The sequence below is a fragment of the Chlorocebus sabaeus genome, chromosome 16, assembly GCF_047675955.1.
Source record: "Chlorocebus sabaeus isolate Y175 chromosome 16, mChlSab1.0.hap1, whole genome shotgun sequence".
NCBI lineage: Eukaryota > Metazoa > Chordata > Mammalia > Primates > Cercopithecidae > Chlorocebus > Chlorocebus sabaeus.
The window spans coordinates 35,774,380-35,795,134 of NC_132919.1; the positions used below are offsets into that span (position 1 = coordinate 35,774,380).

Genomic DNA, 20,755 nt, shown 5'->3' on the forward strand with positions numbered 1-20,755 from the left:
CATGTCCAGAGATAAAAATAAGTCATCTACAAAGGAATGAGATTCATACCTTGTCACTGGAAAACACTGGGATGGTAGAAGACAATAAGACACATAGTAGGTTGAATAATGGTCCCCCAGAGATATCTACATCCTATACCCCAGAACAAGGGAATGTGGCTTTGTCAGTAACATATTAAAAAGTCAAAAGGGGCCGGGCGCGGTGGCTCACGCCTGTAATTCCAGCACTTTGGGAGGCCAAGGCGGGCGGATTATGAGGTCAGGAGATCAAGACCATCATGACTAACACAGTGAAACCCCGCTTCTACCAAAAATACAAAAAATTAGCTGGGCGTGGTGGCGGGCGCCTGTAGTCCCAGCTACTCGGGAGGCTGAGGCAGGCGAATGGCGTGAAACCAGGAGGCGGAGCTTGCAGTGAGCAGAGATCGGGCCACTGCACTCCAGCCTGGGCAACAGGGCGAGACTCCATCTCAAAAAAAAAAAAAAAAAAAAAAAAAAAAAAAAAAGTCAAAAGGACTTTAGAGATATAATTAAGTTAAGGATCTTGAGATTATCCTGGATAAGCCAGGTGGTCCAATGTGATCTCAAGGGTCCTTATAAGAGGAAGGCAATAGGGTCAGAGTCAGGAAAGGAGAGGTTGCAGAGATGGAATTGCTGGTTTTAAAGATGGAAGAGGACCATGAGCAAAGAATGTGGCCACCTATAAAAGCTGGAAAAGGCAAGCAAACAGATTTCTCCCCTAGAGCCTCCAGGAATAAAGCCCTGCTGACACCTTGATTTCAGGACTTGTGACCTCCAGAACGATATGATAATCAGTGTGTGCTGTTAAGTCACCAAGCTTGCGGTAATCTGTTACAGCAGCAAGAAGAAACCAATAACAGGCAATACTTTCTAATTCTGAGGGAAAGTAATTTTCAATCTAGAAAGGTCTACCCAATCGAACAAGAATGTATCAATGAGGAATGAGGGCAGAGTATTTTCAAACCTGCGAGAACTCAGATAACTTACTCTGGATGCATGTTTGGCAGCAAACTGACAGAGTAAACTGAGATAACAGAAGAAAGCCTGAAAACCCGAAAGCCGTAGCTCTCTCCAGAAGAGCAGTGAAAGAGAGGCCCAAGAGTACAGCTGTGCATTACTCCCAGAGAACAACCAGCTCAAAGTGGAAAATTTAACACAAGGGATGGCACGATGTAAAGCTAAGGAAAGATGATAAAACTGAGCTACAAGGGTGGGGGGGAGGGTAAAAAATTACAAAACTAAGGGGAAAAAACCAATAAATTAATAGGAAGCAAACAGAAAATGGCATGATTTTAAGCAGGTAATGGAAAGCAACTAAAAACTTGAACTAAACTAGGAATATTCTCCTTTGAGTGGACTAGGAGCCATGACTGAAAAAACAGGGAAGAAATACAATTTTCCAATTCTTCCCTGTCCTAGCAGTCTACCTTATTTACATGGTAATTACACTGTAAATGCAGTTTATTGGCTCTTTTGTTTTGTTTTAAAGACAGAGTCTTGCTCTTTCACCCAAGCTGGAGTACAGTGGTGCAACCTTGGCCCACCACAACCTCCGCCTTCTGGGTTCAAGCAATTTTCCCACCTCAGCCTCCTGAGTAGCTGGGCTTACAGGCACCCACCACCATGAGATGGTCCACATTGCTATCTAAGGCACTCTTGTGCACTGGCCCATCTCCACTCCATCCCCACTCATCCACCATAGGATGTTGTGACAGCAGATGTCCCCCTCTCCAGCATCACCAATTTACCCCTCTCTGCTGGGTCAATCCTATCAACATACAAACATGCTAGTATTTCACCTTAAAAAAAAAAAAACAAGCAAAACACCCCTCTCATGACCACATCCTTCACCATCTAATGTCCCATCTCTCTGCTCCCTTTTAAAGCAACAACCCTTCAAAGAGTTGCCTATACTTTAATGTTTCATTTTCCCCATTCTCTCACTTTTTCTTTTTTAAAATTAATTTTTAAAAATTGAGACGTGGGTCTCACTGTTGCCCAGGCTGGTCCTGAACTCCTGGGCTCAAGTGATCTGTCCACCTGGGCCTCCCAAAGCACTAGGGTTATAGGCATGAGCCACTGTGCCCAGCCACTCCATTCTCTCTTAAACCCATTCCAGTCAAGCCTGTAAGCCTACCAGTCTGCCAACTTCATCAAGGTCAAGGATGCCCACCATGTTGCTAGATAAGTCAATTCTCAATCCCCATCTTACTTCTGTTAGCAGCAGTCTCACCCTTCATATCAGAGAATAAATAAGTCAAGACAAAGATATAAACAAAATATCTAAAATTACAGAAGTAAAACAAATAAAATGTCAAAGGAATACTGTCTTCCTGAAGGCTTCTGTATATTTATCTTACTCCTATGTGATTTTAATAAAACAATTTAAGAACAGGTTTTAAGACATAAACAACAGAGTATCATCTTATGCAGCAGTTGGGTTCTAAAGTCTGAGCATAAAGCAAAAAGTCAAGTTTTGACAAAACCATTGTGAAAATCCCTCATACTGTACATAATGGATATTATTGTGTGAAAGATAGCATTGTGCTATCTTTCAATAAGTTCAACACAGCCAGTCCTTCCCCTCGAACATTAGCCCACAAAGCACTTTGTCAATTAAACACAGATGATTCCATTTAGGGACCGTCCTGTACAAAGACTGCATGCTGTAACTTTAAGCACTAGATTGATACTCTGCTGATCGATGCTCACTAAAGAGGTACCCAAGAACAAAAAATAACCAAGGCAATAAAAGAATCCGCCTGCCATCTCATGCATACTCTACGCTCACTGAATAAAGTGGCAGGCAGAATTATTGGCACTACATAAACAGTTTCTCTCTCCTTGGTTTTTGTTTTGTTTTGTTTATTTTGAGACAGAGTTTCGCTCTTGTCACCCAGGCTGGAGTGTAATGGTGCGATCTTGGCTCACTGCAACCTCTACCTCCCGGGTTCAAACAATTCTCCTGCCTCAGCCTCCCCAGTACCTGGGATTACAAACGTCCGCCACCACTCCCAGCTCATTTTTTGTATATTTCATAGAGAGGGGGATTTCACCACGTTGGCCAGGCTGGTCTCAAACACCTGACCTCAGGTGATTTGCCCACCTCGGCCTCCCAAAGTACCGGGATTACAGGCATGAGCCACCGTGCCCAGTCTCTCCATCTTCTTCTTTTGGCCAGGCGCATATAGTTATGTTTGAGTTAATTAAATGTACATATAAAGAGACCATTGTGCAATGATAAGTACAACTTCACCATGAATATAGTGACACAGTGATCCTACTATGGAGCTACTAGCTACTCCAAGTCAGGGCTACTTTCTTATCTAACTCATTACTATTAAAATTTATTTTTCTGAGCTACTCTGGGCCACTCTGCCTATGGGATAGCCCTGCTCTGTCTATGGAGCAGTCAAAAAAAAAAAAAAAAAATTATTTCTGGTGCTGAAGACAACCCTCACTCCTAAGAAACCCAACCCCAAAACAACTCTCACTCCTAAGAAACCCAACCCCAAAACAGTGAAATGCATTTTCTAGCTAGATTGGTATCAGTAGTTTTTAAGCTGCCCTTAGCTCCCATGGGTCTGTGACCCATTTAGGGCTTATACTCTCAGGGTAGGCAGAATCAGTGCATAAGAATCTGACACGATACTCCCCTTCTCATTCCGCCACTTGGTGACTTTGGAAAAGTTCTTCCTCTGTGATCCAGCTTTACTCTCAACATTATATAAATGCCTAATTAACTAAACTGGACAAAGTAGTAGCTCAAAAGGGACAAAAAGTCTTCCCACACAGAACTCACTCTCTAATAAATAGATAAAACATGGCATATGTTATTTAAATGCTAACAGGTATTATATAAATATCAAACAGAAACTTAGCAAGAAATGACTGCCTTCATTTCCCACCTACAGTTTAGGAAAAAAAGATCAATAATACCTTGTGGAGGCAGAAGTGTAGGAAAACAACTATTACAGATGAGAATTTAAATTGTTACAATTCTTCCAGGGGCTAGTCAGGCAATATATTCCAAAAGCCTTTTTAAAAAAACAATGTACAAGGCCCGGCACTGTGGCTCACACCTGTAATCCCAGCATTTTGGGAGGCTGAGGCAGGCAGATTACCTGAGGTCAGGAGTTCAAAACCGGCCTGGCCAACACAGTGAAACCCAGTCTCTACCAAAAATACAAAAATTAGCCAGGCGTGGTGGCGGATGCCTGTAATCCCAGCTACTCAGGAGGCTGAGGCAGGAGAATCGCTTGAACCCGGGAGGTGGAGGTTGCCGTGAGTCAAGATCCTGCCATTGCACTCCAGCCTAGGCGACAAGAGTGAAAACTCTGTCTCAAAAGAAAAAAAAAAAATCAATGTACAAGGCCTTTGTCCCAGCAACTACATTTCCAGGGAATGTAGATCTGTGCAATATGATACAGTATCCACTAGTTATACATGGCTACTAAGCACTCAAAATGTGTCTAGTCCCAATTGAAATGAATTGTGATTATGGGATATACTCTGGATTTCAAAGACTTAACATGAAAAAAGGAATGTAAACATCTCATTAAGATTTTTATATTGATCACATTGAAATTATAATATTTTTGATATATTGGGTTAAATAAAATGTCTAAAATTAATTTTACCTGTTTCTTTTTAAAAATGTGGTTATTAAAAATTTTTAATTACATGTGGCTTGCATTATATTTCTACTGGACAGTGCTATTTTTAGACAAACTGCACAAATATGTATGTACAAGGATATTTATCAAAGCATGTTTTCTACAAGTGAAAAGCTAGAATAAACCTAAGCACCCATCAATACAGATTGGCTAACTAAATTGCAGTAAATCTATAAGAAGGAATACTTTAACTCCTAAAAATGCTGATGTACATCTAAATATACTGACATGAAATATTAAGCAGGAAAAACAAGACTGAAAATAGTACATATTTATGCGATTCTATTTTTTGTTTTAAAAAGTATGTGGGGTGTGTGTGTGCACGCAAAAAGGTCTGGAAGGATATTCATCAAAATGACAACTATGGTTATCTCTGGGCAGTAGGATTACAGCTAATCCTTATTTTCTTCTTCATGTTTCTATGTATTTTCCGATCTTTGAAATAAGCATGACATACTTTTATAATTAGAACGCTGAAGTTATTTTCAAAAATGATAGCCATCAGCTGAAGCAAAAAGATCAATCTTACATCATCTTGGCTAGATGAAGTCTGCAGCAATAAGGGTCCTTAAGCCTACACAATGTTACAATTAGTGGGGGTTGCAAGTGCCTTTGTCCCAAGCAATACTTAAACCCATCCCAAGTAATTAAAAATATTTCAAGGTTCTACAGAACATTGTGAGAACTTTGCCATGAACCCATAAAGTGTTAATTGAGAGAACTCTGAAATAAGTGTTTATGGATTTTTCACCTAAGGCAACTAAGTAATTTAAAATGGGGGGATTTTGGTGATAAAATTGGTTGCCTCTGGGACAGGGTACTGGGCTGCAAGGGTACAGGATTATCACTGTATAGTCTTTAGCATTTTTGAATTTGGAACCATGTGAATGTACTGCCTACTTAAAAATAAGTAAAACTTTAAAAACAAAACATTATCAAGACTCCATGATTGCCCATAGCTTATGCAAAATTTAAAACATTATTCTTTAAGGTGTCTATTATTGTTGAGGACAAATTACCATTAAAAATTTTAGTCTAGCCGGGAGCGGTGGCTCATGCCTATAATCCCAGCACTTTGGGAGGCCGAGGCAGGCAGATCTCGAGGTCAGGAGTTCGAGACCAGCCTGGCCAATATGGTGAAACCCCATCTCTACTAAAAATACAAAAATTAGCTGGGCGTGGTACCACATGCCTATACTCCCAGCTACTCTGGAGGCTGAGGCAGGAGAATCACTTAAATCCAGGAGGCGGAGATTGCAGTGTGCCGAAGTCGCGCCACTGCACTCCAGCCTGGGCGACAGAGCAAGACTCCATCTCGGAAAAAAAAAAAAAAAACAAAAGTTTAGTCTAGTCAAGTCAAAATAATTGGGGCTCTTAGGGAAGGACCACAAAGATATGAGAGGGTAAGTATGAAGTGGGAAGATGACAGGGTGCAAACAAAATATAATTTATTAATAGTGAAATGTGTTTTCATACTCTTAGGCAAGTAAAAAATCTGAATACTTCCTCTGTATTTATATTACATTATACTGTGTTCTTGGATGTTTTGCTTATGGGAAATATCAAAATGTCAACCATTGTTTCTATTAAAGGTCTTTAATGATATTGCATTTTAGACCTGTAATGAAACATGGTGCTCACTGCAGTTTGTAATGCATCTCATTAAATACATTAATAATATGCATTTCACTAAAAGGTCAACTTATTATGACTGAAGTTTAGCTTTCCTTTAATCACTTCATTTAAAGCTATAGAGCAAACTCTGAAAAAGACAGTAGAGTATCTGTTACAGAAACACTCTCTAGGACCTTTCGCCTTAAAGAAAAGAAAAAAAACAAACAAGATATGCACTCACAATTTCCCACCCATCCAAATCAGTCATTTTTTTTGTTTGTTGGTTGGTTTGTTTGTTTTTTTGAGAGAGTCTCGCTCTGTCACCCAGGCTGGAGTGCAACGGCGTGATCTCCGCTCACTGATAACCTCTGCCTCCTGGGTTCAAGCGATTCTCCCACCTCAGCCTCCCAAGTAAATGGGATTACAGGCACCCACCATCATGCCTGGCTAATTTTTGTATTTTTGTAGAGACAGGGTTTCACTATGTTGGCCAGGCTGGTCTTGAACTCCGGACCTCAGGTGATCTGCCCACCTTGGCCTCCCAAAGTGCTGGGATTAAAGGCGTGAGCCACCACGCCCGGTCTGTATGTTTGTTCTTTTTTTGAGACAGAGTTTTGCTCTTGTTGCCCAAGGCTGGAGTGCAGTGGGGCAATCTTGCCTCACTGCAACCTCCACCTCCCGAGTTTAAGAGATTCTCCTATTCAGCCTGAGTAGCTGGGATTATAGGCGCCCGCCACCACACCCAGCTAATTTTTTGTATTTTCAGTAGAGATGGGGTTTCACAATGTCGGTCAGGTTGGCCTCCAACGCCTGACCTCAGGTGATCCTCCCGCCTTGGCTTCCCAAAGTGCTAGGATTACAGGCATGAGCCACCATGCCAGGTCAGTTATGTTCATTAAGAAATTACTGTTAATGGTTTTATGTGGGATTATGGTATAATTTTTAAAAATCCTTATCTTTTGAACATACGTGCTGAAAATTTTACTGATGAGAGGATGTGTATTATTTGCTTCAAAATAATCCAGAAGGTGAGCGAAGTTGGTATAGCTACAGATGAAATAAGATTGATCATGAATTGATTATTGCTTAAGTTGGTGAAGGCATGTGGGGGTTCACTGTGCTATTTGTCTACTTTTATATAAGTTTGATATATCCCATAATGAAAAGTTTTAAATAACTCATGGTGAAACTTCCTTAAGTAACTTCCCTTCTTCCTTACATATCATTGCCACCAACATAAAAAGACATACTTCCTAACACAGTAGAACATTTTAAAAGAAAGAGAAAAGGCCGGGCGCAGTGGCTCACACCTGTAATCCCAGCACTTTGGGAGGCCAAGGCAGGCAGATCACGAGGTCAGGAGTTTAGGACCAGCCTGGCCAATATGGTGAAATCCCATCTCTACAAAAAAAAAAAATTACAAAAATTAGCCAGGTGTGGTGGCACATACCTGTAGTCCCAGCTACCCAGGAGGCAGAGACAGAAGAATTGCTTGAACCTGGGGGGCAGAGGCTGCAGTGAGTCGAGATCGCACCACTGCACTCCAGCCTGGGTGACAGAGTGAGACTCCGTCTCAAAAAAAAAAAAGAAAAAAGAGAAAAAAGAAAGAAAAAGCAAACCTTCTTAGAGAAATGGTTTTGTGCACAGAAAATCCTTTAATTTTGTTAAGATTACTCCATGACTTACCACATATGCAGCCACTAAAATACCAGACAATGTCTTTGAAATCACTTCCACAGTTCAAGTTTAAATTACCAACATGTAACACCAAGGTGACTGTGGACTAAGTTTATACGTTTGGGGTGGCGTGTGGAGAGGAAGGAGATATTCATTTAGTTTCTGAAAAGTAGAGTTTAGGGTGCTGAAGCTACAAAGGCATGGTACTCAGCAGTTTACTGGGGCTAGAATACAGCTGGAAGTCTGTCATTTTAGAGGCAATAGTTGGGGCTATCAGAGTAAGTGACAGTGCCAAGGAGAGACTATACTGAGAAAACACAACCTGAGGACGGCATTCTAAATGGAATGAAATTTACGTTGAGAGGATACAAAAAGAGCCAGAGAAGAGATCAGAAAGGTAGGAGAACTCAAACAGCACAGGTAGTGTCACCAAACCAAAGAAAAGTATTTCAAGGAAAAGTTAAACGCTTCAAGGAGGTAGTAGCTGGGTATGGCAATAAGGAAATCTGCAGCCATCTTTCCATAGTGTCATAAGAGGCCAACACTGCATTGTAAGTATTAGTAAACTACAACACTTTCCAGAACGATTAAATTATATAAAGAATCCAAATACTAATAAAAAAGTAAAAAACACTGAAGACCAGTGATGCTCAGTTACACTGATAACTACTGAGTGATTGCTCACATGGTCGAATACTGCCAAATGCCTCTTTGAGCAGAAGATAATACTAGTACCTAACATTCATGGTGAGATGTGTGCCAGACACTGTGCTAATGCTTTCTATTGATTATGTCCTTTAATCCTCACAACCATATTATCCCCATTTTACTGTGAAGTTAAGTAACTTGCCCAAGGTCACATGGCTAATCCATTGCTGAGATGAAATCTAAACCAAGCCAGTCTGACTTTAACTACTCTGTAAGACCAAGCAAATTGAAAAGAGATTTAATTAAAGACAATAAGTTCCAGTGTTTGTTCTGGGGTTAGTATAAATTCAGCCTATGTTCCACACCAGCTATATAGCACAGTATAAATTGGTCATCTAGAGTAATGTGACCAAGAATTTTCTCTCTCTTTTTTTTTTCGGAGGGGGGAACAGAGTTTCACTCTTGTCACTTAGACTGGAGTGCAATGGCATGATCTCAGCTCACTAAAACCTTTGCCTCCCGGGTTCAAGTGATTCTCCTGCCTCAACCTCCCAAGTAGCTGGGACTACAAGTGCACACCACCATACCTGGCTAATATTTGTATTGTTAGTAAAGATGGGATTTCACCATGCTGGCTAGGCTGGTCTCAAACTCCTGACCTCAAGTGATCCGCCTGCCTCAGCCTCCCAAAGTGCTGGGATTATAAGCGTAAGCCACCATGCCTGGCCAAGAATTTTTTTTTTTTTTCTTTTTTTTTTTTGAGACGGAGTTTCGCTCTGTTCGCCGAGGCTAGAGTGCCATGGCACAATCTTGACTCACTACAGCCTCTGCCTCCCAGGTTCAAGCTATTCTCCTGCCTCAGCCTTCCGAGTAACTGAGATTACAGGCGCCCACCATCACACTTGGCTAATTTTCGTATTTTTAGTAGAGACGGGGTTTCACCACGTTGGCCAGGCTGGTCTTGAACTCCTGACCTCAGGTGATCAGCCCACCTCAGCCTCCCAAAGTGCTGGCATTACAGGCGTGAGCCACTGCACCCGGCCAAGAATTTTTTCTTAAACTCTGTTTATCAAAACAGGGGAGTATACAACATATTATGTCATATTGCCACAAGAAGACCAAAACAGACAAAAATTAGCTACTCTTCAAATGCACACAAATTCTCATTATTAGAAAACTCCCTACCCTCCCATCTTAGGATATGTGATACCAAAGTTCCTTTCTTCTCCCTCCTCCACCATAACCCACCCTGTCAGACTAATAATAGATGCTGTCAGATTAAATGAGGTTCATCAATGAGGTAGAGGCAATTGGTTAAGCACAAAAAAGAGTAAAAAGATCAGAACAAAATAAAAGTGAAATAACACTGCAGTGATTAAAGACACTAAATGGGCTGGGTATGGTGGCTCACACCTATAATCCCAGCATTTTGGGGAGGCTGACACAGAAGGATCATTTGAAACCAGGAGTTTTGAGACCAGCCTGGTCAACATAGTGAGACCCTATTTCTACAAAAAAAGAAAAAATTAGTCAGGCATGGTGGCTCATGCCTGTAGTACCAGCTACTCAGGGGGCTGAGGCGGGAAGATCGCTTGAACCCAGGAGTTCAAGGTTGCAATGAGCTGTGATCACACTACTGCACTCCAGCCTGGGCAACAGAGCAAGACCCTGTCTCATAACAAAAAGAAATTAAATGGTATCCAAGAATATGTGTCTATTATACTGGATACTGACTAACCCCTAAAATATCTGTATTTTAAGATAAATTTTTTAAAATGAAAAAGGCTCAAGCAAAAAGAATGAGTAACAAAATGAAAAAGGCCTTATCATGAAACATTTAAAACATTTAATCTAGAGCAGTCTAGGTTTCATTCCAAAGGCATATCAGGAATTAGGGTACTAGGGCACTAAACATAGCAGGGAAGTGCTCCAAAAATCTCAAAAAACTTGAAAACCATCAATCTATCATCTGAGAGAGAAAAGAGGCAAAGACAGGGGAGGGGATATAAACGGCCCACCTCACCCTCACAGGCTACACAACGTTCCTGCAAGGACTGCCCAGACTTCCCACAAGGGAAGAAGCAGACTTCAAGCGTGGCAGGACACAAAACCCAAAAACTGGACTCTAGGAAGCCATTCCTAATTACATCAGATATTCACCTACGAGAAATGTTCCAAATTAGATATCCTCCTCAGGTCCCTTCCAACTCTAACTCCATGAAACCAAAAAAATAAATTTTAAAGAGCAAATGAAAACACAAAGTCTCAGCATGCAAGTAAGACATATTGATCCCAGCTGAGCGCAGAAGCTCACGCCTATAATCCCAAAACTTTGGGAGGCCAAGGCGGGTGGATTGCTTGAGCCCAGGAGTTCAAGACCAGCCTGGGCAACACAAACTGTCTCTCTTTTAAAAAAAAAAAAAATAGATAGATAGAGATAGAGATATAGATAGACAGACAAATAGATAGATAGATAGATAGATAGATAGATAGATAGATAGATAGATATAGATCCCAAACACAGTGCACTCACCCTAAATCTCCCTCTGCCCCAGTCCTTCAGTGCCACTGGTACACAGGCAAGCAGCACACAGGAAGCAGTGTGGTGCAGAGGGAAGATTCCTGCATCATAAGGTAGAAAAGTTGGAGCTTCATCTCTGCCATACACAAATAAGCTCTGCAACTTTGGGCAAGTCATTCTGGGTCTCAATTCTCTCATGTGTAATATGAAGACACTGGGAACCAAATACTCTCTCAATTCCTTTTCTCTTCTAGAATTATTTATAGCTGAGTAATTCTCCTTTAAAATGTGTTCCTCCCTCGGCAGTATCATCTTTCCTCACTCTATGCCACTTGAATAAAGATATAAATAAGATCATCTTAGCACATTGTTCTAAAAACCTCTCAAACATAGGAAGCATCTTTTCAACACAGATACAACCAAGTTTAATGAGCTGAGTTAGACATTCTTTTTCCCCCTTTCTAAATCAGTGGGTTTTCAAACAGCTTTAAAGAATTAACTCAGGGCCAGGCTCAGTAGGTCACATCTGTAATCCTAGCACTTTGGGAGGCAAAGGTGGGAGGGTTGCTTAAGGCCAGGAGTTTGAGACCGGCCTGGACAACACAGTGAGACTCTGTCTCTACAGGCATGGTGGTACATGCCTGTGGTGTACATGCCCGCTACTTGGGAGGCTGAGGTGTGAGGATCACTGAGGTGGGAGGATCGCTTGAGCCCAGGAGGCCAAGGCTGCAGTAAGCTGTGATAGCGCCACTGTACTTGAAACTGAGCGACAGAGCGAGACTCTGTCTCAAAAAAAGAAAAAGAAAAAAAAAAAAGCAACTTGGAAAGCCAAGGGGGATAGAGAGGGGAGAGCAAGGGCAGATGAGAAGAAAGCACAATAAACATGGCTCAAGCTCCCAGTCCACTTCAGTCAAAGCTGTCTTCATTTGACAAAGTGGTTCTAAGTATCCCAACAGGACATAAGTATTCTTACTATTTTTCAGGGCGCTGGAAAATTCTGGGCCACCTTTGTCCTTGAACAATGGGAAAACATTTGGTTGAGGAAGTTGGTTGGTGGTCAACAGAGCTTTTTGTAGTTTGATCCTTCCTTCCAAGAGCTGGTCCCACAGTGCTGAAAAAGAACAAAAGAGAATCCCACTTCTCAATAATAAGATGCTCTGGGGGTGAGATGGCAGGAGCAGGGAAGAACAGGAAACCACACCAGTTTCCAAGCACTGCAGCTTTAGCACTTTAATGCCATGGAAACAAATATTCTCTATTATAAAAAATAAATTCAGTATCCATGAAGCAAGTATTTGGTACAGCAGAGTGGGAACGCTAAAACCCAAGGAGAGGAGAAAACACTCTTCTCTTCAACCTTCCCCAGTAGCAGGAAGTACTAGAGCAGAACCAGCTAAGCAGATCAGTGCAGAAATGGCTGGCTAAGCATACAGGAATAGGGCTTTAGGCCTTTAGGTAAGTGGGGCATGTCACAAACTAATTGAAAGGACACAGGAGAGAGAGAATAGCCAAAAACAAACAAATGAAAAGTAGACCAAATGCAGATACTTTGAAAAACAGGCAATCAGCAAAACCATGTACAAACCTATCTGGTTCTTCACGGCTCTTCCTTTCTCCACTTCCTCAGAAACTTTGACACTGGAGAAGGTCATCACCACACCATCATCCTCACTGTTTCTATCTCCAGCCCTGTCTTCCTCACTCTCGCCTTGGAAGTCTTCCTCGTCATCCCCTTCTTCCATGCCACTCTCTTCGTCTTCCTCCTCCTCACTGCTCCCAAGGTCATCCATTCCCTCGGTAAACTTCTCAAAGTCACTGATGCTCTGGACACTGAAGCCCGGTGTTTTTGCAGAGTGGCTTCTGCTCTTCTTGCTCTTGTTCTCCCTATGATCACCACACTCCTGTTCCTCAGCAGCACCCAAGTCATCCTCATCAGATTCCTCCAGATCCAGTCCCTCTGAATCTTCATCTCCAAACTCTTCCTCGTCAGGTATTTCCTCATCTAAACAAGAAGAGAGGGAAGAAAGAGAAAAATGGGCGTTACCTGGAGAAAATACCAAGCCATAGAATTCATTTCAACTAAAGCACTGTGGCATCAGGGGGGAAAATATCTTACTGTACTCAATTCAACAATATATTTATTACATATCTACAATCTCTAAAATGGCTAAGGGAGAAGCAAATATGAATAGAACATGGGTCCTACCCTAACAAAAGGAGCTAGTGGGACAGACTCACAAAATTACAACTCAAGGAAGAATCAGAAGTGCTTTGACAAAATTTCAATAACCCAGAAGAGTGAGAAATTTTAACTGTGGGGCAAGTGAAATTAAGTTAAGCTCTAAGGAAGAGCTAGCATTTGGTCTGGCCCTTGAAGAACATTAAGATTTCAACTGGTGTTAGAGAATTGCCAGTTTTCCCAAACCTGATCTGAAAAAATGTACAATCTATCACACCCGTGTGCCCTATTTACTAAATACTTATTAAGCACTCACTATGAGCCAGGGGCTAAGGAAAGACAAAGAGAATTTAATACCTGCAGGGAGGAGTTCATGGTCTGGTGGGAGGGGTAGATATGCACGCCAATAATTATATTACAATGTCATTAGTACACAGTATATGGAGATGGAACCACCTAACTCTCCTGGAAGGGTGGGGGATGGTTTCATGTAGAGAAGGAGACATTATAATTTTACTTATGAAGCATAAGGGAATGAAGAGAGAAGAAAAACAGGAAACCGCACTGGAGTGCAGGACACACAAAGAAGTGATGGGAGATGAGACTAGAAAGTTGCTCAGGGACCACATCAGGAAGGGTCTTGTCTTTCATCAGGACTCTGAACTTGATCCTATAGTAGATAGAGTGCTAGTTAAGGCTCCTGGTTTTACTTATGCTTAGAGTATCATGTGATACTTAGAGGTTTTTATAGTTTATCCAATCTGTTCCACGGTAGAACATGAAAGCCCCATGTGTTTCAAGTATGATTCTAAGATAGACCAATTTCCCAAAACTTTCTTCAATAAAATAAAGATTTTAGGAAAGCGTGATGGGTCTTCAGTGTTTCTTTAAAGAGGTATATATAAACTTAAGACACAAAGCTGCCAAAAATATAAATACAGAAACTAAGTGCCAAAACAGTAAACAGAAATTATTATTTAAATTCTTTGAATGTATGCCATTTCTCAGATTAAGAAACATTCATAGAGTTTACTACAGTGTACATCTTGGAATCAGACGGCCTTCATTTGAATCCTGTTTCTTCCGCTTACTAACTATATGACCTTGAGCAAAGTTACGTAACCAACTTTCCCCTCAATTTCCTTATCTGTAAAATAGGGCTAAGTAGTAATAACTTTCTGGGCGATTGGTAGGATTATATTAGGTGATACATGTAGTGATAATGGTGATAATTTTTAATAAAAATCTATCTAATTCCAGGTGATGTTATAACATTTTTTTTTTTTGAGGACTTACTGAGTCCCAGGCTCTTAGAACTTAAATTATAGAGCTAAACTCAGTGCCTGACGCATGGTGAGAACTCAATAAATATTATCATATTTGTCTCATGATTGGTCCCTTTATCAGTCTCTAGGCAAATATGAAATGAGCTTATCAGGAGCTCCCAGAACTACATCAAGGACTACATCATAGCTATCATAACCTAAATGATAGTTCCTTTTATATTATCTGTGGATTCTCAACATGATGCCCCTGACCTTTCTAACGGAAAACAAATGACATTCTCTCAATAGTCACCATATGTAGCCCCTTCGTCCACTCTGAGAAACTTACAGTTCTTTAAAACTGTAAGCGCACGGACTCCTAACTCTTTTGCAGGGAAGAGAAGGATTATGTGACTTTTTAGAATGGCAAAAAATGAGTTTCACAAATAACTAATATTACACAGTGCTTCAATGCAAGACCTGAAAAACCAAAAGACAGGGGTCGCAATTCAAGGGTAACATGCTCATCAGACACAATGATTTTTCAGCTCATAACCCTCTCCAGTAGCCAATATGCACTGCCTTCTCTGTCACTCCATTGTAGGGTGAGCCATTAGTCTGAACATAAGGAGTACAGCAACTGAATCACTCTGGGCTTTAGATTCCTTATGAAGTGAAATGAAGTAACCTCTAAGACCCTTTCTAATACCAAATCAATGGTCTCTCCTAAGATAACAGGTATGGGTGCCTGACCAACACGGACAAACCCTGTCTCTACTGAAAATACAAAATTAGCTGGGTGTGGTGGTGCATGCCTGTAATCCCAGCTACTTGGGAGGCTGAGGCAGGGGACTCGCTTGAACCCCTGAGGTGGAGGTTGCAGTGGGCCGAGATTGCGCCATCGCACTGGCAACAAGAGTGAAACTCTGTCTCAAAAAAAAAAAAAAAAAAAAGGATAACCGGTAGGGGTATGCAGACTAGTCTTGCAGAGATCATGGAGGGTGGCGGGAGGATTTTAACCCTAAAAAAATTAGGGAAGAAAGACTTCCATGCAAAAACGTCTACTCACCAGACGATCCTGGCAGAGTCTGCTCCCAATGGTCTTCATTCCATGCTTTTCTAGAGGTGGTTCTGCCGCAATACCTTTTGTCTGTGTCCAAGAGGGAGGCTGATGCCAGTTTTCTAATGCTACCCACTGCTAGGAAATCACCTTCCCCATCTTCCCCTTCATCAAACCTGTCAATTACTCTGGCAGCAGTGGCTGTTGGGGGAGGGGGAAAAGGAAACAGAATCTCCAAGTTAGCAGAAATTTTAATGGGAACGCAGGTCGACCCATTCATCTCACACTTGAACGTCCTCTACAAAATCCCCACCAACTTCCAGGAATAGGAAATTCATTCTCTCCCAAAGTAGAACACTGTCTTATTGCTGTTTCTAAACGGAGAGATGACTCCCGGCACCTACTAGTGGGATCTATCTCTATGAGTTGGATCCTATCAAACTAGTTGAATTCCTCTTCAATGCGTGACAGTCGCTCTAATATCTTAAATCAGCCATCACGTTCTCCCCTCACTTTGTCCCATTCTTTGGGGAGTTTGCTTATTCTGGCTAAACAGCCCCAGGTTCCTTCAACTGATCTTCCTAAGACATGGCTCAGCACTCGCATTTATCCCTCCTTATTCTCCCTTTCTCACACTTCTGACTCAAGTCTAAAGCAGGATTACTCCCAGCTAGACTCTGAACATCAGCTTACAGAACAGCAGTCTCAGTCGTCAGCCACTGAACAAGTGTCTTGAGACTTCAAGAGGCTTAAACAGCACCAGAAAGTCCTTCCATCAGTCTCCAACTTAGTTTATAAGAGCAACCAGAGTTAAAAACACGCAACTTTCTTCTCCCCCTTTCTAACGCAATACCAGAAAGGGCATCCTCAAAGCTAACTTCCAACTTGCTAGCAGACTCTCTGGTTCCCTCCAACAGCCCTGGAGCAAGTAAACCCGAAGACCAGCTCCTCTCTGCCAGAGCCCTCGATCTGTTCCGCCCATCCGGCCGAGCACTAAGTTTCGAGTGCGTGTGAAAAGAAGCCGAAGCCCTCCTCCCGAGCCCGGGACTACCTTTGCGGGAGGCGACATTCCTCTGCGCCAAGCGAAAGAACGCAGGCCAGGCGGCCTCGCGCACGCCCCTCCCACGCCGCCCCCGGACCCCAAAGGGCCTGGCCCACCGCTCCGCACGTGGCCTGCCCCAGTCTGGCCTCACCCTCCTCGGGGTCCGCCTCAGGGTCCGCCTCGCTCGGTCGCGGGTTCAACAACTGTTCCAGTTGCAGCGCCAGGGGCTGCGGCCCCGCCATCGTCACCAGCTCTCGGTCCACTCCGCCTCGCGCCCTTAAATGTGCGGCCCAAACCCCGGCCCCGACGCTCCCTCCCGGTCGGGTCCTCTCGCCCAGATCCGATTCCCCGACACCACCAGAGTCCGCGCGGAGGCCACCCCACAGCTCGGGACAGGCAACTTCCGGGAGGCGCGCGGGAGGGGGCGGGGCCTGCGCGTCACTGCGGGCGTTGCTAGGATGAAGGCGGAAGCGCGCAGAAGGTTGAAGGGATTGGAGCCGTGCGGGCGCGTGCGCGGGACTGGGCGATGCGGAAGCACGCCAGGGCACTTAACCGCTTCTGTAGCTGAGACGGGATTTTGATGCGCGCGGCCTGTGTACCCTTGTACAAAATATGCCTCGAGATTTGTGCGAGATTCGCTTAGGAATAAAGCGTAGCTTAGCCGTGCCCACGGTGGCTGATTTGGAAAGAAGGAGGGAGTAAAGCTTAAGCTGCTCAAACCGCAGGTGCGCACTCGGGCGCGCAGAGACTGGGAACCAAAACAGGTTTGGCATTTCGCAATTTAGAGTAGTCTGAGGCCGGACGCACGCCTCCCGCCCTTCAGCGGCCAGGATTTGGGAATCCTATGTCGAGGATGTGCACATGTAAGTGTGTGGCGGACTGCTGGCGTCTATTAATGGAAATACTTAGGAATCGCTGTGGCTAAAGATAGTTTCTGTAGCCTCTCCAAGTATTCTTGCCTGAGCAAGGAAAAGGGGGTGGGGTGTGGATTACTCCACTGCTTACCCCTCGGTATTGATTATCTTTGCTGTTCAGAGATGAGGGCATGCTCAGACACCTTAAGCAGGTGCAGAAATGCAGAAAAATACAGGTCTACCATTAGAGGGGCAGACTCAAAATATAAAGACTTAATAGTATAAATGTAATTGCACCCGGCACACGGAAAGACACAATCGCTTTACATCCTCTTTCTTTCAAGCATTCCCTGACTGCCCACTATGTGGCAGGCACTGCTAGATAAGATACAAGATAAGTTGGATTCTCTCCCCACGGTGATCAGCCTAGCAGGGTAGACAAACATGTAAACAGAAACTGCAATAAGGGATGATAAGTGTTACTACAAAGTGGTCTATTCTTATGGTATCTGTTGGAGGTTGCTTGTAGAGACCTAGACCCCTCTAAACAGAATCTGCCTCAACAGGATCCAGAAAAGAAATGTTAGTGGTGCACTGTGGCAGTGCCCCTTGGGTACAGCCCAGGCCAGTTGGATCCCACAGCTGAACAACTGGGGAACCCCCAGCTCTCCACCATCTCCCATGGAAACCAAGGGAAGAGAGGATCTCTGACTTTCACAATCATCATATGTCCTCAGGGTTAAGAGCAGTAAGAGGACACCACTTTAGTGGAGCCTGTTCCATGTCCCTGTAAAGTGGCTCTTGAAGAATGAAGACAACCAGGGCTGCAGAGGAGAAGGAGAACCTATCTGAGGGTAAACCCCCTCAGACATGGAAAGAAAAGAATGCCAGGCTAGGCAGGGGACTCAGGAGAAGAAAACTGCTTTTTACCATCCATAAGAGAACTTAGCCTAGGAGAACAGTTTTTTGTTTTCTTCTGTACTTGCAGTCTTGTGCCTGCGTCTGGGCCTCCCAAGCAAAAGTGTGTTCCTTGGTCCTTGGCAAGGTGCCGTGGGGCTTCAAAGGACAAAAATGTTTCTCCCACCCCACATTTAAGAAACTACCTCCTGCAATCCTATTCCCTTGCTATGTTGGGTACTTATAATGCTTAGAAACCTGGCCTTCAAGGTAAAGAGAAGGAAGAAAAGAGAAAGGGAGGTGAGTCAGTGCAGAGACCACCTCTAGGCTGTCATGCAAACAGGACACTGCTGGCCAGTTTGGGGACTGTGCTGGGCACACACTCGGCAGAAAATGCCATAGACCTGTTTACTTACTCTCCCTTCTCTGTCCTGGTCCCTACTGACTTGGGAAGCCATTTTAGCAAGGAATCAAGACCACTCTACTGTCACACACATCCCAGGGCCCCCCAAAATGCTTGCCTGACCTTATACTGAAGGTAGAAAGAGGACTCCAAGAATGGAGGGAAGAGGGAATAATTCTAGGAATTAAGATGCAACTGAGAGCAGCTGAGGCAAGGGTCGGGGGAGCAAGTTCTCAAATACTCCCTCTGGAGGCCTCTCCCTACCCACATTCCAGTGTCTTGAGATGGTGGGGGAAGGGCTTCTTGATGGGGTAGGGATGGAGATGGAGAGTGGACTGTGGCAGGGACATTCAACCTTTGACTGCTATAGAGATGAGAGCAGATGAGAGGAACAGGGAGAGGAGAATAAGGGTGAGCAGTTCCCCAACAGAACAGCCTTCTCTGGAGAAGGCAGAGGGACACCCAGTCCACAGTCCCTCTGCCTGCCCTCCAAGGGCTGCAAAGTGGCAGGCGATTAGGCACAGCAGAAGATGGGCAAGGGATGACACCTTCCAATTGTCCCAAACGTCTGCTCACTTGAGGAGTTTCAACAGTTTAGGAAAACCAAGTTCCCCCTTGCCTCTCCTCAGATGCTGTCCACCCTCAAGTCCCAGCCCTGGCAATGCCTGTCCTGGCTCTCCACGGGTAATGCTTCCCCAAGTGCCTCACCCAGAGCAGCTCCCCAGCGGCAGCCAGCCCAGAGAAGTTGGGTGGGTGAGCTTCAGCTCCCTCGCCAGAGCAGATGGTGGCCCCCTGCTGCTGGAACCCTGAAGGCAGGTGGCGAGAGGCACAGAGGTGGTGGCTTTAAGATGGCCGCGGGGAGAAACCAGGCTGCCCTCCCAGGCGAGAGGGGACCGCAGTGGCGCTTCCCTCCTGCCGCGCCTCCCGCGGGAGCTCCGCCTAGGGATGGTGCTGCGCGTCCCCGCACCTCGGGGCCAGAGGTGGGCAGCACAGCACTGATGGGAAGGAGAACAGGCCCTGACATTTCCAGGCCTCCTCCTCAGGGCCTTCGGTTCCAAATTTGACTGCTGAGCTTTGCCACCTGTTCAGGTTTTCGCCAGGATTCTGAATCCCGCGCTGAGGGGAGAGACTGCGCCACTGCCACGGAGTTAAGAAGAATCGAATCCACATCGTGTGCCCAACTCGAAAACGCTTCTTATCAAATACCCCGATTCCACAATAAAGCTGCTAAATAATTCAGCAGCCTTGATAGGAAAAAGCAGCTTCCCAATGAGCGCAGTTCATTTAAATGAATGTCTTTAAAGGGGGCTAGAGAGTAGAGGCTAATAATGAAAGTTAGCTATGATATAATGTATATAAATGCTAAAAAGGTAAAAACAAGCCGATCCAGTGATTATATATAAAGCAAATAAAGAAATGTGCTGCATGCAGAGGCTGGGAGTTTCAAAAGTCTCCTTTGTATTTCATACATTTTTATTTCTGAAAGAACACTACCAGATTCCTCCCGGATAGCCTCCTCCCCCATTAGATAAGCCATCACATGGATGCAGTGAAATATTGCTTATTTTAAAGCCTTCTCTGCAGGAAAAATAAACTTGGCTGTGTCTTAACAAAATTTGAAAACAGCACTGGAAATTATATACCATTTAATGTCAAACCTTTGACATTTTAAATAAGGAAATAAATAATCCAGAGTGAAATCTCGGTGATATGGAAAAGAAATCCTGGAACTCTAATAGCATCTGACACTGAAACACAAACATCCACAAGAGTATTTCATAGTAGATAAAATATTCAAATTTCTTCCAAGTCTAATGAAGGACTGGAAAGAATTGAGCTACTTTTAGAACCTTTTGGTAACTCCCAGTTGAAATTTGATTTCTATATTAGTAATTTTT

At 43.6% G+C, this 20,755-nt stretch overlaps 1 protein-coding gene across 1 annotated transcript in view; it reads right to left on the reverse strand.

Annotated features, from left to right (window-relative positions):
* AATF (apoptosis antagonizing transcription factor) overlaps nucleotides 1-17,134 on the reverse strand; it is a 111,164-nt gene extending 94,030 nt beyond the window's left edge. Inside the window, exons 1-4 of the mRNA XM_008011173.3 lie at nucleotides 16,855-17,134; nucleotides 15,671-15,862; nucleotides 12,743-13,159; nucleotides 12,131-12,268 (exon numbers count right to left, since the gene is read on the reverse strand). Of these exons, the coding sequence (XP_008009364.3) occupies nucleotides 12,131-12,268; nucleotides 12,743-13,159; nucleotides 15,671-15,862; nucleotides 16,855-16,945 (838 nt within the window). The 5' untranslated portion in view covers nucleotides 16,946-17,134. The remainder of the gene's footprint in view (nucleotides 1-12,130; nucleotides 12,269-12,742; nucleotides 13,160-15,670; nucleotides 15,863-16,854) is intronic.
* Nucleotides 17,135-20,755: the final 3,621 nt, after the last annotated feature.